This window comes from Opisthorchis viverrini (genome assembly GCF_000715545.1).
Source record: "Opisthorchis viverrini unplaced genomic scaffold opera_v5_131, whole genome shotgun sequence".
NCBI lineage: Eukaryota > Metazoa > Platyhelminthes > Trematoda > Opisthorchiida > Opisthorchiidae > Opisthorchis > Opisthorchis viverrini.
Window position 1 is genome coordinate 340,167 of NW_008751784.1, and position 16,087 is coordinate 356,253.

Sequence of the window (16,087 nt, forward strand, 5' to 3'; positions counted from 1 at the left end):
GGACGATTAGGGTCTTCAACCAAAGCCTTTGGCTCAAAAGCCTAACCGCAAGGTAGCGGTGTTTGGCGGGAAATGCAAATGCATTACCATTTCTACGGAACAAGTCGCCACATGTTCCAACCCCCAACCTGGAGGGCCAGGAGACTGTGTTCGTCAGACCTCTAACCATTGACCAACCTGGTATGAGAGACTCTGTGAGTGTCGCGGGACACTCTCCAGTATAGCTCAGTGGATCGCTGAGGTGCGCAAACCGTCACACCACGGTAAGGTCCAGTCTCTTCGTGACGGGGTCCAGTCTCTTCGTGACGAAGATGCGTTTTTCACTCAGGTGCAATATCTGGTTGTCTCACATAAAGTAAGCCAACATGAAGAAAATTTGCAACTCCATGGTCGAATGACCGTTTTCCACCGTCCTAAGGAAGTAGGCCTCCGGGGAGGGAATGGGTTTAGCCGGGTCCCGAAGTGGGAAAACACTAAAACATACTCGTCACCCCCCACGTCTACTTCTGCAGTGTTATCAGGAATCACTGATAAAATATTCGTAAACTTTTCTGGTTAAGCCTCTTCATCCACTCCTATCGATTGCAATCAATGCCAATTTTCGTGTTCTTCGAAGATAGGTGATTCAAACCTCCAAAGAGCATACTGAATGTCTGATTTTCAATGGCCCCCAGCTGACCTGCGAAATCCAATATGGGTTTTTCGTTCAACTGGTTTTTCATATGAAGAAACGAGAGACCTCTTTCCCTCGTTCCCTCTTGCGAGCTTCTACATAACTGATGAATGACCGAGATGACAGTGGTGCTGGCTCCCTCGATCGATGCAGTAATTGCTTCACCACGTTGAGGAAATTCTAGACAGACTTTCAAGCTTAGGATCGTAGTGTAGGCTCGCACGCACATGTGGCTCCGTCCTCAAATGTAGGGTTCAAACAAGCTTTGAAGCTTCGAGCGTTATTCGTGACCCGTAAAAGCGCACCCACATGAAAGCATCGGTGTTCTATTTTGGTTGAACCAGTGATCGACCAAAGGAACAAGCCATATTGCGATACTAAAACAAGGCCAAAGTGAGACAAAGGAAAGCAGTCTGAAACGCGAATATTGTTCACTCGGCAGTCTATACGCACAAACCGTTGTGAAAACACAACAGTACACCAGCGCGTTGACAAAATCACTAATTGGAATGAAGAAGGGATATTAGGTAAACAAGTCTGCCGGTCGGTAATGCAGTGTCCATCTGATAGGAGTTTTTGGCCTAGCGGTACTGCGTTTGATGTCCCCTGTCCGGTTCAGTGAGGTGCTTCAATATGTACGGGCAAGTTTCAGAGGTGCATCCTCATTCCCACGTGCGGTGTCAAGTGCGTGACATTTAATGGCATTTGTCGAAATAAGAACAACGGAATACACTAAGTAAACCAATGCGATAATCGTTCTGGGAGGGTTGTGCATTGGAGAACTGGTCACTGTAGCAACTAGAACAGTTTGTCAAAAACACAATTTCCACTGAATTTTCAAGATTTCAAAAGAACTATCATAAGTGATCACGTTAGCAGGGACTGCTCTGACAAAGAGATGCTATACGAGGGCCAAGATGTTTCCTAATCCAGTGAGACGTTTACCATTTTACGTTTTAGAAGTGCTGAATGTTTGGTTCAATTATGCTATTAGTTGCCAGCGTGAATACGCTGTGTGTCAAGACATTCCCTCAAAACGATCAGACCTAATACTGGTTCCGAATGGTTTGCGGTGGCAGTCATTAAATTGATAACATGGCATGCTGACCAAAAATCGATACCAATTCACTTGACCTGCATAAACGGGGTTGTTTCCCACGGTTTCTAAGTTGTTCATCAAGTCATTCGCATATTGTCCATATACAGAAACCAGGCAGGCTGCACACTAGTTGGTAGCCTTCAAAAAGGGGACATTCCAAAACGCGTAAAAATTCGGTCGATGTGGTTTTCGAAGAGTGGTCAGTCAAAATGACGTCGCCCCTGAGAGGCTCCGTTGAAAACCCATCATTAGGTGGTGATCGCCCTATGATTAGACTGTGATAGTAACCATGCAACTCTAGGTCAGTGCGCTAACAAACTGACCAAACACTTTGGCTACAAACATGGTCACCTTGCAACTAATTCAATTCTACAAGCAATATGTTTACGAGCTTAAGATAGCCCGGCGATTGCGCTACGAAGCAACTGACCGAAAGGTTTTTGGTCCGATCCGAAACCCGGCTTTTCGATCGCTCCTGTCTAGACTAGGGTAACCTGACTGTATTTCAGCCCTCGTGCTCCCTTAGGGCAGCATTGCAGCTAGGAACCGAAATAGCTTTTGCACCATTATTCTATTCACTAAACAACATTTCAAATGTCTCCTAGTTTTTCGGAAGCTCATGTTCGAAAAATCACCCATTTAAGTAACAAACTGACAGGGATGTAACAAAAAAAGAATGACATTTCGGTCATAATAAAAGTGGGTAGGACGTTTGAACCCAACGTGAGAAACCGGAAACATTTCAGTTAACGAGAAACGAACCCCAAACAGTGGGCGCAAAAAAACTCACATTTCATTTTGCACAACAATTCGAATTAAAGATATGTCTACTTCGTCGATATGAAGAATGAGGCTGTACATCTGAAAAACAGAGAGAGAATGGAAAAGTAACGTAAATATAGCGCTCCTTTCTCACAAGAAGCTAGAAACAACGTTTTTCCTACAGAAATATATATGATTTTCTAATTTTTTCAAACCAATGGGCAAGCATCAAACACTTTCTTGGAAACGGCCAACCAATGACCGTGTCATTCTGTTGATATGAGTCTTCCAACAGGCCGGTAACATCTGCTGGATTCCAATGAACAAGTCGGGATCGTATCACTCTTGTTCCACAGAAAAGAAGTTCATTAATCGAACATACATCGAATGGGCATCAAAATTAATGGCTTCCCATTGTTAAATGATGGATCTGGCTGCAAAGAACCCAAAGGACAGCTCGAACAGATGAGTGACAGAGCATGCGTATAATGAAAAAAACTACAAAAGAAAACCGGTTGATCGTACAGGCAAAAAGTGAAAAGTATGGAGTAAATAAAAACTGATGCGGGTGTCACAGAAAGAATATTAGCGAGCTGGGAAGAAAGTCTCTTCCGGTTGAATAAAAATCATGTTTGGGGTTAAGCCAAGAAATTTGTTTGAAACGTCCCAGCACCCCAGTTATAAAGTAGGCACGAAGAACCTGTGACGAGCGCGCTCGGCTAGCCAGTATGCTCAAAAGTGGCACGGGTTCTCAGTAGGGTTACAAGTAAGACTGAAAGCTGGCCAGTCGAACGGGTTGAGGTGATGGAATATAAGTCAGCTCTGGATAAGGTGTGATCTATGAACCGCTGTGTTGTCTTTTCTAAGTACCGGGATATCCTACCAGAACCCCCCGCGCTACCTTCACGATGCACCTCAGGCGCAGCGTCAAATAAGCACACTATAATTATAGCTGCAGTGCGAGACACAAGCACTCACACCACATCCAATCAAAATCAGCGCCAGCTTCCGTCTACATAGTACATGCGAAGAGGCGGAGAGTGGAGAATAAGAACAAAGCCGTTCAATTCGTATTCCCTAATCGGCACTTCACATCCAGTTTTGCCCAAGCGATGTGCTAAGCTGAACTATCTGAAAGGGATAGAATCCTGATAGCACTGAAGGAAGCTTTCATCAAGCCTGTTCGTTTCATTAACCGAACAAACAAGCCCACGAGACAAAAATTCACACACCAGGTGTTCGTGAAAACAACAGAGAGACCAATGTTGCGGAATATTGGACTATCAGGGGATTCTCGGTGGTCGCTAAATTGCTGAAGTTCAAGGGAACAAGAAAAAGTGTATAGCTGGTGTGAACAACGAAGATGAAGAGAAATTCACAACCCAAGAGGTGACCACACGTTAAATATTCTCTGTTAGGGTGAATCCACTGTATGCTTCTGAATATTCTGAACGCACGGGGTCGGTTATAAGTGGGTGATAAGCAGTGCATTAATCATGGCCAGCTGAAGACATCTAACGAAGTACTGGTGGAGCTATCGGAATTTGAGCAGTTACGTTTCGAGCAATTGTTTGACAAACGAGATGAAGTGCACTTAGTAGAGTGCATAGTCATAGTTCATAGTCTTTTGATTTAATATCTGAGCCGATTTCCGTAATGTTTAGCCGTAAGCTGATGTAGGCATCCTTATGTAGCGTTCAGCTGTAGCACCCTTCCGGTGCCTAGCTGCCATGCCACCCGAAGGAAGCACGAGGGCTTGGATACTGCCAGGTTGCCCAAGCCTAGACAGGGGAAGTCGAGTGGCGGAGGTCGGATTCGAACCACGGACCTTCCGGTCAGTAAATTGCGCTCTAACCACTTGGGCCATCTCGCATCCTTATGTCCCACCGACTCGTGTCATCACAAGTGACATTTGAGAAAAAGTAGCTAGTCGAAATACGTGCGGACACGTGGGCAGTGGCATTGTTCATTGATATATACCATCATAAAGGCAGAGTTACCTGCAACGGCCATCCATACAAAAGACCAAAACTTCGCATTACCAGCCTCCAAAGTAATGGATCTTCGGCAGCAATGAGTAAGCGGAGTTACTGCAAGCAACCATCGTCACATTCGTTGGTCTACTTGCTGAACTGGGCAATTTAGTTGCGGATGAACGGCCACTTATACAACCTCGCTTAAGATAGTCTCTGAAACAGAACCAACCTCTACTGTTTGACTCTAATTTCTGAGTCCTGTATGGAAAAAAACTAGTAGCAATTCAGTTCAGTTTAATATAGCCTTTCGCGTCAACTACTTAGAAAAATCGTACTTAGTCACCAGAGCATTTGAGCACTGTCAGTGAACGATGATGAATCGGGTTGATCAGGATCTTTGATGACGAAAATCATCAGGCAAAAAGTAGAGTGAAGGTTATAAGATAAACGAGTGAATGAAAGTACACTATCGGGATGGCAACATCCTTACGGCATTCGGAATAGACCAAAACTGTAGATCGTAGGACCCAATGCTAAGAGGAAACTTTCAGCTTCCTCATGTTTGATTTCCAGATTATACCTTCTTCCGATTGAAGCGGGCTTCGGCAAACAGGGCGCATTTGGTATGCGAAAAACATGGGACAGAAATGGCGCTAGACAGAGTTTCTAGTCACCTGGTCAAAGACAACTGCGCGTGACTAAAGCATTGCCATGTTGCTAAAATTGGGGACGGAAAAGGCTCTGAACAATGCTCCTGGTTCGCCCACAACTATCTATCTCAAGACCATAAGCTCAACTGATGAATGCCACGCGATGTGTACGGGGTTTCTCACGTGTGTGTAGAACGGTAATAAGAGTCAGCCCGGTTCATGAAGATCACAGAAATGAGTTCCAAATTAACAAGGATATCGCGAAGCGAGACAGCGGCTATAAAGTGAAGAAGAGTGAGCTTGACATGTTGTACGCTTACGAATGCGAGTAGCGTGCTTCAGTATTATTTTTATCGACCGGGAAGATAGAGGCTCAACTAGAAACAATCATAGTTTTGCCAACTTAGTGCAAAAAGGAGCACACTACTGTACGCTACTGATAAATTCATTGCAGTGGGAGAGCAAATACACGGGTTGAGACCATGTTCCAATCGTTTATGCATATGTCCCTCAGAAAAAAACATACCCATTCAATACGGGCAAGGAGAAGTCGGCGCTTCCTGGCAAATTTGACGTGAACTGTGGGATGGTAGCCGAAGTCCCGCGAAGTAGTAGAGGCCGTTTGTTCCGTCATGCTGGTTGCCTATGAAGCCCAAAATCAATAGGAAGACCATTAACCTCCGGCAACGCACTCATGAAGACACCTTAAGGAACCTTTGCCAGCCTACAATGGAGTACACCCACAATGGAAGTAAACAAGTGAATGTGAGCCTACTCTTTGACGGGCAACTGGTGCTGTAATTATGCGAAGATACGAGGATGGTGAAACCAAAGTTTGGTGCCTGCTTACGACCCTTGGCAATCGGTTGGTCACGAGTCGAGGGAACGAAACCAGTGGCGCGGTTAACAGGCTCTGAAACAATTGGTCAGCATTAAGGACAAACTGCTGACTTTCTAACGACTGACAAAGCAGTAATGCCCTTCCCCACCTATTCAACAGTAGGTAATGTAACCCACTAGCAGAACAAACTCAGCAGTTGTTGTCTACAGTCACACGTCCGGGAATAAAGTGACTTGTAGATGCCTCTTCTACGGTCACGACAAGAGATTTAATCCACTACATTCTCATACACAAAGCAGGCTTCTGTAACCGAATTGTATGGTTTGTCATGCACAGCAAATCGACAACACCTACCGGATTTTCCGTCGAATTTTCGCTGACCAGCTCCGACTCGCAGCTACCGGAGGACAAGGCCGAGGCTAGCGAAAGCTCCACGACGACTCGCGGACAGTGGACATTCGATCTGGTCATACGTCCAAGAGAAGAGCTAGTATCCACAGCAGCTGCAACATTGGCGGAAGGTTGTGAAACGAGGGACGATGAAGGACTTGCTTCCCGTTTCATCGATGCAGCTGGATCCTCGTTTGCCGGTGTGTTATCCGGCGACTGTGAATGACGTAGAGCTGGTACTAAGGCCAACGGAACAACAAACCTACGCTTGAGCGAACTAAAGTGGAAATGGTCGCTGTCCGTAAGGTTCTCAGGAGACAACGGACTGGGCATGTGCATTATAGGAGGTAGCTGACCAGGGAGTGGCGGGCCGTTTCTTGGTTGCCTGGATCGTTCAGCGGTTGCTTGTCGTAGCCATCGGACTGCAAAATAGTAGTCCTAAAACAAAAATCAACCAAAGTAGTAATGGTGCTACAACTAAAATTCCAGGATAACTGTAAACGTCAACAAGAAAACAAACACTTAACGACTGAACAGTTGACAGACCGCTCTAATATACAAGGTCTTGATATGGCTGGCTAAAATAGAAGAGGAAATAGGACACAGTGTACTTTTCTGATGGACTGATTAATTACTGTCGGAATTCAGATATGAGTTAAACTGCTGCAAGTCATTGGTAAAAGCACGTGCTCAAGATATTCAAGGAACTATGAAAAAAATCACATAAGCAGCGTAACGATGATTTTCGTAGGCTTTTGGAGATTCACCGCACGGGAGCACACAATGACCGTAAAAGACATGTGCTCGCTATAAAATGTTACATATAAAAGGTGCTCTTCGACAGTCATGCCAGCGAAGAATAGGATGGTGGGAATACCTGGCGCATAGGCAGCCATGCTTGAATCACGAGCTGATAAGAAAAAAGTGTATCAACTAAGATTTGCCTACCAACTCAGTGAGCACGTTCCCGAAGTAATATTCATAACATACGAATCCAGAGTCCGATGAGTGCACTCATGCGCTATCCGTTTATTCCATGAGCTAAAAGAAATGAATATGGCCTTCTGCGGTTGTGATAAATAAAAATAATCGTTCAGCTTAAACACCGTTTCCATGTCCAGCCGCTGGGGGGGGGGGTGAGATACTACCAGATTGCCCAAGCTTAGACAAGGATCGTCGAAATGCCGGGGTTGGGTTCGAACCACGGACCTTTCGGTTACTGAGTATGCGCATCAACCTGTGAGCTTTCTCGAACACTGTACGTGTACAGAAAAACAATGAGTATCTTTGCTGGCTAGTAAACCTAAACGCCAAATAAAGAACACACCAAGGCTAGAAACAGATGAATAACTACTGGTCACGCGAAATCAGGTCAACAACTTACTTGTACATAAGGGTTGGATACTATCAGAGGCCGCAGATGCATGAGAAGTACACCGATCGACTCGAACCTAGTCATCCAACTTCCCACGTTAGGATCAAACGGTTCGTTTGAATCTGCATCCGCACCCATAGTTTCATCAGCCTTCACGTACTGAACCCACATGGGATTCGCAGGACGAACAACAGATCGGACGGCTGGTGCGTAATGGAGTCCTGACGGCGGTGGTGGCGGCGGCGGAACACAAAATTGAAGAGGTGGATGGGATGTTTGTCTGACTAAAGTTGGATGCGTTTGTGTGCCACCACCGGCGAAACGCATAGCAGGTGAAGGTAACAGTGGAACACGCATGCCCGGAGTGATGGGTGGCGGGAAAAGCTGTAGGATCCTGGGATCACGAACCATATTTGCGGTTCTGCTAATAAAAATACGGATACAGATGAAATGACAACATGGCAGCAGACATGGTGGTCTTCTTCCACCAAACAAGGCGTGTTTTCTTGACACTCCAATAAACAGCACCATTTTGAAATATCGGGTTACTTCACTACGATGACCACTGATTTAAGAAGATCGTCTCAGAGCGCATCACATGATCGAAGAGTAGCCAGATCGAAAGTGCGGTTCGAGTTTCATACTTAAAATAGATCACTAACGAGCAGTTTCTGCCTGTTGGCCGGAAAAAGCAGGGGAACGACTGACGCTTATGCCACTACTTATTCAAATAAAAAACAGGCTCATTGCTCAGGTAAGGTGACCAGTAAAATGACGGCGAAGGGAGTTATGAAATCTTTAAAGAGAAACTTTCTGGCAAATCATTCGACTCAGTTAATGGCGTTCCTGTTGGACTACATGACATCGGCGAAGGCTTCCACTCAGGTTGTGTTCTACCCACGAAAGCTCACATTCTTTATCAACGACCTCGCGCTTCTGCCAGTGGTACAATTCCCCAACCTTCTTCTAATTTTAATTCTTCGTATAGATTTGCATCATCTTGGATTAGAGGTAACCAGGTGCATTCCACCAGTCTATTGAATAGCAGTATCCCATTGTTCAGCTGTACCACCTTTTCGGTACTTAGCTGCCAGGCCAATGGGGGATACGAGGGCTGGGATGCCGCCAGGTTGCCCAAGCCTACCGCGGAGCGAGACGCTGAGGTTGGCTTCCGGTCCCCAAGCTGGAGCCTTAATCACTCAGCTATCTCGACGCCCGTCCATAGCACAGACATTCATGATGGGGCTTAGTGAACAACATTCAGCAGCAACATGCATTTTCAGTGAAGTGTTCTGCCCACGAAAGCTCACATTCTTTATCAACGACCTCGCGCTTCTGCCAGTGGTACAATTCCCCAACCTTCTTCTAATTTTAATTCTTCGTATAGATTTGCATCATCTTGGATTAGAGGTAACCAGGTGCATTCCACCAGTCTATTGAATAGCAGTATCCCATTGTTCAGCTGTACCACCTTTTCGGTACTTAGCTGCCAGGCCAATGGGGGATACGAGGGCTGGGATGCCGCCAGGTTGCCCAAGCCTACCGCGGAGCGAGACGCTGAGGTTGGCTTCCGGTCCCCAAGCTGGAGCCTTAATCACTCAGCTATCTCGACGCCCGTCCATAGCACAGAAATTCATGATGGGGCTTACTGAACAACATTCAGCAGCAACATGCATTTTCAGTGAATCCACACAAGTTTCTACTACCCGTCGATATTTCTTCGCCTAAAATATGTTGACTACATTAAAATCTTTAAATCAACCAACTGCTCACTCTTAACTTCAGTTTCCAACAAGCGTGACAAGCTCCGCATTCAAGGCAGCTGGTCGTGGGAAGGTTCGAAGTCCGAAACTAACCCTAGCTTTTCGAATGTTCCTCAAGCGTGGGAGTATCTCGGGAGTGGTCTTTGTTCTTCCTTCGGGATGCATGACAGCCGAAGGATTTAATCTATTTATAGGTCAAACAGTCTATCCCTTTAAAACTAATTCCAACCCTAGTTCCAGAATAACAATTCCCTTTTACTATCTCCAAAGAACTTCCAAACTTCGCAGCCTGTGCTACCCCTAGATCCTCTTCATTTCGGTGTGATGTTACTCACATACTGTTTTCACTTCTACAGAGATGTCGAACTTAACTTGTGTGTTCCACTGAGTTCCATCGTCAATCGATAATCTCGAGACAATCTCTTCCGTCAGGATGTAGCCTGTTCTTCGTTACTATGCTGTCAGTACCGCAGTAAGTGTTCTGCTGAGGCTACTTCGTACATCGCCATCCCACAATCGTTCAGTCAAGTTAAGTCCTTACGGTCAAACACTTCAGCCTCTTGTCACTCCCCAAGAACAGCTTAATTTTCACTCTGCTTTTCCAAATCCTCCGTATTTTTAAGGATGGAGTTGAAGGTCACTTGTCGAAAACCCTCACAATGCTTCAACACTGCGTACTTTTCATATGCGGTTGATCTGTTTGGTGCCAGTCATGTCAGTGCACTTTTTGCCATACTTCATTGCGATTCATGTCTATGTCAGCCCTATGTCAATCATTCTTACAGAGGAGTCCTGACTAAGATTCCTCCCGTGTAAACCATCCCTTTAAGTACTTCATTGCGATTCATGTCTATGTCAGCCCTATGTCAATCATTCTTACAGAGGAGTCCTGACTAAGATTCCTCCCGTGTAAACCATCCCTTTAAGTACTTCATTGCGATTCATGTCTATGTCAGCCCTATGTCAATCATTCTTACAGAGGAGTCCTGACTAAGATTCCTCCCGTGTAAACCATCCCTTTAAGTACTTCATTGCGATTCATGTCTATGTCAGCCCTATGTCAATCATTCTTACAGAGGAGTCCTGACTAAGATTCCTCCCGTGTAAACCATCCCTTTAAGTACTTCATTGCGATTCATGTCTATGTCAGCCCTATGTCAATCATTCTTACAGAGGAGTCCTGACTAAGATTCCTCCCGTGTAAACCATCCCTTTAAGTACTTCATTGCGATTCATGTCTATGTCAGCCCTATGTCAATCATTCTTACAGAGGAGTCCTGACTAAGATTCCTCCCGTGTAAACCATCCCTTTAAGCGTAAATAAAGTCGTGGCGTTGAGAAAAGTTACGCGGTGTGCTGTTTAGATGATATCTCGGAATGAGAAGTTTAAGTAGACGCAGTAGGGCGTCATATCATCCGCCCACAGAGACCACGTCTCGCACCCATACAATAACACAACCCTTAGTGTAGCCTGGTACACACGACCCTTAACATTTAGTGAGATGCCTTCTTGACGCTACAAGTGATACAAATCAGCAAACATGATTCGAGCCTTCGATATTCTTGCACTGACATCTCGCTTGCTGGGTGATCTGCCAATCGAACTAAACACCGCCGCTGTATGTTATTTTAGACCAAGGCGTTTTGACTGCTGGGCATTCACGAAGTTCGGCCCATTGTCGAAGTAACATAAAGAACTGATTGATAGTGTCCAGAGATACTCAGAGTTAAGTTAATGAGCGTAGTTGTGGAAAGTGCACTAGCAAGCGAAAGGAAAGTAGTACAATGCTTTCCAATATATCTGGTTTAATGAATAAGGGAACAAAGGAATAAACTACGCACCTGTTTTGCGCGTTGAGCAACAGGAAATGCAGAGCAGAGGCCCCGAGATCGTTCTGCAAACCCGAATACGTGCCCAGCAGCAAAGGGCGCACTCCAAAGTTATCGGCAACAGACGGCATGACTGCACAACTGACAGGTGGCTGCTGTCACAATTAAAAAGACATGATGTTAGCAAGAAGCGAAGTCGGTGGAAAATTTGGACGTCATAAGACAGAATTACTTAATATACAGTAAATACGACAATATTTGCTGCACCTGGAACTCAACAAGGCAGAAGGCAATACAGACGCCGAGATAGCATCATCACCTCTAGCGTACAAACAGATAAAAGCAACAACAACGTGCACCACCTGATCTTGTGAACCAAGTATGTAATGGTTTGTGTGTTACAGCGCATGGAAAATGGAATACGAGGAAACCCAAGATCAGGCACAAGAGAGACACTACTAGGATCGACTAGAACCATTTTAGAACTCGCTATTAACCAAACGCAATCGTCCTCCTTAGTTCCACCTTCCAAACATACAGGAAACGAACAACTAAGCTTAAACTAGCAGTAGAAGTAGTAGTAGTATGGGGTTTCTGAAAACTTTTCGACGACTCACGATCGTTTTCACCCCTCTTCGAGCTCAATAGGTAAGTTCAGTCCCCGAGTTTCCGTCAAACTAACGTCCCGTTTGAAACTAAACTGGATCTTACTCGTTTGCGTCAAGTAATCCGTTGTCCTGCATGACGATTTTAGCCGACTCCTACGCTTGAGGACAATCCTCTGTTTGGGTACAGCCAGAAAATACTCTGAGCAACGCACTTGGTGGTGTCGACAATATACCTACGGAACATGGAACTTTTCCTTCCTCGTAAACTGCACCAACCGGATGAAAGCAACGTTTCGGAGCAGTTGTGGTTACGTGTGGCTAGTTCACTGACAAAATTTGTGAGCCCACGCTCCTCAACAGCAAAGTAGCCCGGAAAGTACGACAGTCTTGTACACGTCGACGTCAACGAGGGTGAGGTTTACATATCCGCCAGTTGTTTTACCAAGGTGAGTGCCTAGTTCGTTATAGATTCTGTTGGTGATGAAGATATACAAAACTGCCTGTCATTTCGACCGAAGGTGAGAAGAGTGCGAGAACAAGCAGGCGCAACAGCTAACCAATCATTATAACTTTACAATTCTGAGAAGGCAAACGCAGTCCGAAAAGACGAAAAGATGTGTATCCTGAGCCCAAACCGAGACTACGTTGTCCGTATAATCCGCTTGATCAATAAATGGGTTCGCACAAGTATGACTTACTCCTCACACATTGGACAACTGTGGTAACCTAACAGCAATCGTGGCTGCCCTGCGATTAGACTTGCTCTCTGGGCATCCCAGCAGTATCTTAGCTCAGATTCACCCATGAAGTATACAACTAAAAACAAGTTCATCCCGAATCGACCGCTGCGTATAGCATCATCTGGGTCGATTTACTAGCTGCAGGAATTACAGAACTTCGTATGTGGGACATAGGGTTAGCCCATTGGCTCCGAATTCAACCCTATGATATGCTAATGTACTTTGTTTTAAAGCCCCAGTGAACCTATTTCAAAATTTCCACATGTGTTCCCACCTGATAACCTTCGTGGCAATAGACAGCTCCCCTCAAACAGACTATTGAAGACAGGGTCTGAAACCGTTATATCAACACTGAGATACTCCCGTACTCACCGTGCTTCGGTAAGAATACCTACACCGTGGAACACTATCTCAAGACATCAACTGTCCACCTACGTTACAAACTTGAAGGATATTCTGCTTCAGAGATGATGGGACGACCCTGTCACTTCGAATGACCCAACGTTTATAGCGACTTGGCTCATGGCGTTCACTTTATGTAAGCACTTTTTTAATTTTTTTATCAAACTATACCAAAGGACATCCAATAAAAATACCGAACTTGGAGACCGGGAAGTGAGGTCACACCGACCCACTGAGGCTAATCGGTCATTCACATTTTGTGACCACAGAACCCTCGTCATCACCAATGTGGCCGCAAGTTTAGAATGACAGTCGCTTTAGAACTTAGATTGTGTGGTAGTCTTATATCAGTTTACAGCTACACCACCGTGACGGACAGGTTCAAAAACTCCTGAGTCCCAAAAGGACTCCAGAAATCATCCATCGATACCATATAGGATATTATCCGACTAATTGTGTGAACGGTTCGGTTCATCTTCCTATGTAATTAAATACAACAACGATCATCACTTACCAATCTCGCAGGAAAATTTAGAGGCGTAACAGCAAGGGGTGGTCGGTCTGGGTGAATTGGGTGGCGCATAAAAGGCGGCCCTCGCCTATCAGTAAGCGAGCGTGAGTTCATAGATCCGACAGTATCCAGGGGAATGGGTAACGCACAGGATACTGACACCGGTTTCTTGGAATACTTGGCCCCGACCGCTTCAGATTTGACACGAGTCTCTGGTACAGGAAAAGATTGACGGTGAATGTTACCCTCCCGAAGCAACTTCGGTAACAGGTTTGTAGATCCAGGAAGAGAAGTATCTTCCGAATGCTTTTCATTGGAAGGTGAAGCGGAACTACCCAGACGACGCAAGATATCCATAAGGCTGAGTGAGTCGCGTGAACTTGTTGCTTGTTCACGCTTACGCACGGTAGCACCCATTGGTGCGCTGGCCTCATCCGAACTCCATATGTCCTTGCATGTGCCAAGAATATTCGTGTGAGCTGGTGGGTAAGATGGGACATCGAGAATTTTCTCTAGTGCTGATCCATAGGACTTCTGACGGCATACTTTCCGCGAAATGTCTAATATAGCCGGATCGTCAAAGGTTTCATCTTCTGACACCAATTTCTGAATAGTCTCTTCAACGTCCACCCCCTAAATTTTAGGTTGGGAGAAACGGAAAAACTTGCCCTCTCTCTTCCTTCATCTTCAAAGACGTTCTCGAATGTCTCGAGAGCATTCGGTTGCCACAAGAAGGAAAAATCTCCAGGGGCTTCCCAAAACCTTGGAAGCGCATCTGCTTCTGGCGCCAAATTCTCTGATGCACTTTCCTTGAGTGCAAACTGTTCATGTTCTAACTCCCAGTCACCTATGGAACTCATGAAAGATTGAAACGTGTTCACACTCACCTGCTTCCGCACAGTCGAAGGTCTCGTCGTTCAGGGCGTCAAAATCCTTTGAAAATCAGGATTGAGAAACTATTTCAGGTTACCTCGTGAAGGGAATCCGGCGAATCCATCACCTGTTGAAGATCGTGGGGAACATAACTGTAGGCCGCATAAAAATACGAACCCAGCGGCGGACCCAAACAGATAAGACGGATACTTGAAAGCCATCAATCTGATTGGTTCACGGAGTTTCACAGGCTTCTAAAACTTCATGGGTCGATCCAGGACACTTATGCCTCATTTTTTACTTACCTTGCCATTAACTTGTAGGGTGAAGGTCCTTTTGTTGTTGGTGCTTTTTCGTTGTTGCAGACCACAAAAGTGGACAAAAGTACGAGTGGCCGACGCTCCGCGTCCGGCATGAGGGGACCGCTATGTGAGAGGAGAAAAGTTCACAAGCAATCAGGTGGTTGAAGTGGTAGTGTGAGACCTAGCGAAGGGCTAGTTAACAGGAATCAGCCATAGACATGTATGGCAGCTTATGGCTCACAGGGCATGTTGTAAGAAACAGCTCGTCGTCGCACTTTTCTTTGAGCCTCCTCAGAGGGGAAAACGGTTGCGCGCAGCTTGCGCATCTAGAGAAGGATACCTAAGGAAGGCGAGTTGGTATTGGGTGTCTGACGCAGTGCGATAACAGCAGTTTTGTCAAACACGAAATAAACCGGAGGTGTCTGGTTATAAATAAAAAAGTGATAGTCCTTTCAAATGGGATTAGACGGTGAAGTAAGCTCATGTATTTCGACGGCGGCGAGCAATAGGTTATTCTCTTGTGTACACACAGTTCCCATGGCGCTCATTGGTGGTTCAGAGGGTATTGTTTTGTTGTGGCGTCACTAATATTGGAGTTTTTGTCGTGACCGTCCTTGGTAGATGCACTTCTCGGTAGCCGGTTGACCTTGAACATGCCGTGTTCGTGAAGCCAGCAGCATGCTCATTCCCAGTTCCCGCTTGAACCAATGACTAGTCGATTTTTCGTATGCAAATTCCATATTTGAATTGCAGCAGAGTGGCCTAGTTCTTTTTGAAAAGGATTTTTGCCCGGATTGTAACGTCAGGGCACATAGCATCGGTGAGAGATTAACTTTATTTGCCGGGGGGAATCGCTATTCTGATGCCGGATAGTGAACCGGGTCAAAGATATGGCAGATGGTAGATATGGTAGATGGGATACTGAATTTTATGCATAGTACGGTGCACATAGGTTAAAAGCAACATAGTATCAAATCTCCTGTGATTTGCCGTGTGTGGTGTTCTGCGCCTTGGCGGGTGCCGCTGGCATTCTCCACGGATTCGGGAAAGAATTCACGGATTCACAATTTGATACACAGGATCAAGGCTTTTGCTCAGGTTTCCCGGGTCGGTTTTGTTCTTGTCGGTCAGTGGCTGTCGTCCACCTGGAAGGCACAAGTGGAAAAAGGATGTAGCATAAATAAATGTATGGTATTGCTTTGAACTGGGTTCTAGAAGGAGCGTGGACAACCAACAGAGGAAGGTCAATCCACGCAGATACTACCCGACAGGAGAAAAAATTTTGTCTAATA

General features: G+C 45.5%; 1 protein-coding gene across 1 annotated transcript in view; it reads right to left on the reverse strand.

Annotated features, from left to right (window-relative positions):
• T265_06270 (hypothetical protein) overlaps nucleotides 1–14,686 on the reverse strand; it is a gene marked incomplete at both ends in the record, with an annotated part of 37,389 nt that extends 22,703 nt beyond the window's left edge. Inside the window, 9 exons of the mRNA XM_009171490.1 lie at nucleotides 2,563–2,633; nucleotides 5,687–5,803; nucleotides 6,356–6,829; nucleotides 7,776–8,187; nucleotides 11,372–11,514; nucleotides 13,624–14,253; nucleotides 14,289–14,467; nucleotides 14,508–14,553; nucleotides 14,591–14,686. Coding sequence (XP_009169754.1) covers nucleotides 2,563–2,633; nucleotides 5,687–5,803; nucleotides 6,356–6,829; nucleotides 7,776–8,187; nucleotides 11,372–11,514; nucleotides 13,624–14,253; nucleotides 14,289–14,467; nucleotides 14,508–14,553; nucleotides 14,591–14,617 — 2,099 coding nt within the window. The remainder of the gene's footprint in view (nucleotides 1–2,562; nucleotides 2,634–5,686; nucleotides 5,804–6,355; nucleotides 6,830–7,775; nucleotides 8,188–11,371; nucleotides 11,515–13,623; nucleotides 14,254–14,288; nucleotides 14,468–14,507; nucleotides 14,554–14,590) is intronic.
• Between the last annotated feature and the right edge of the window lie 1,401 nt (nucleotides 14,687–16,087).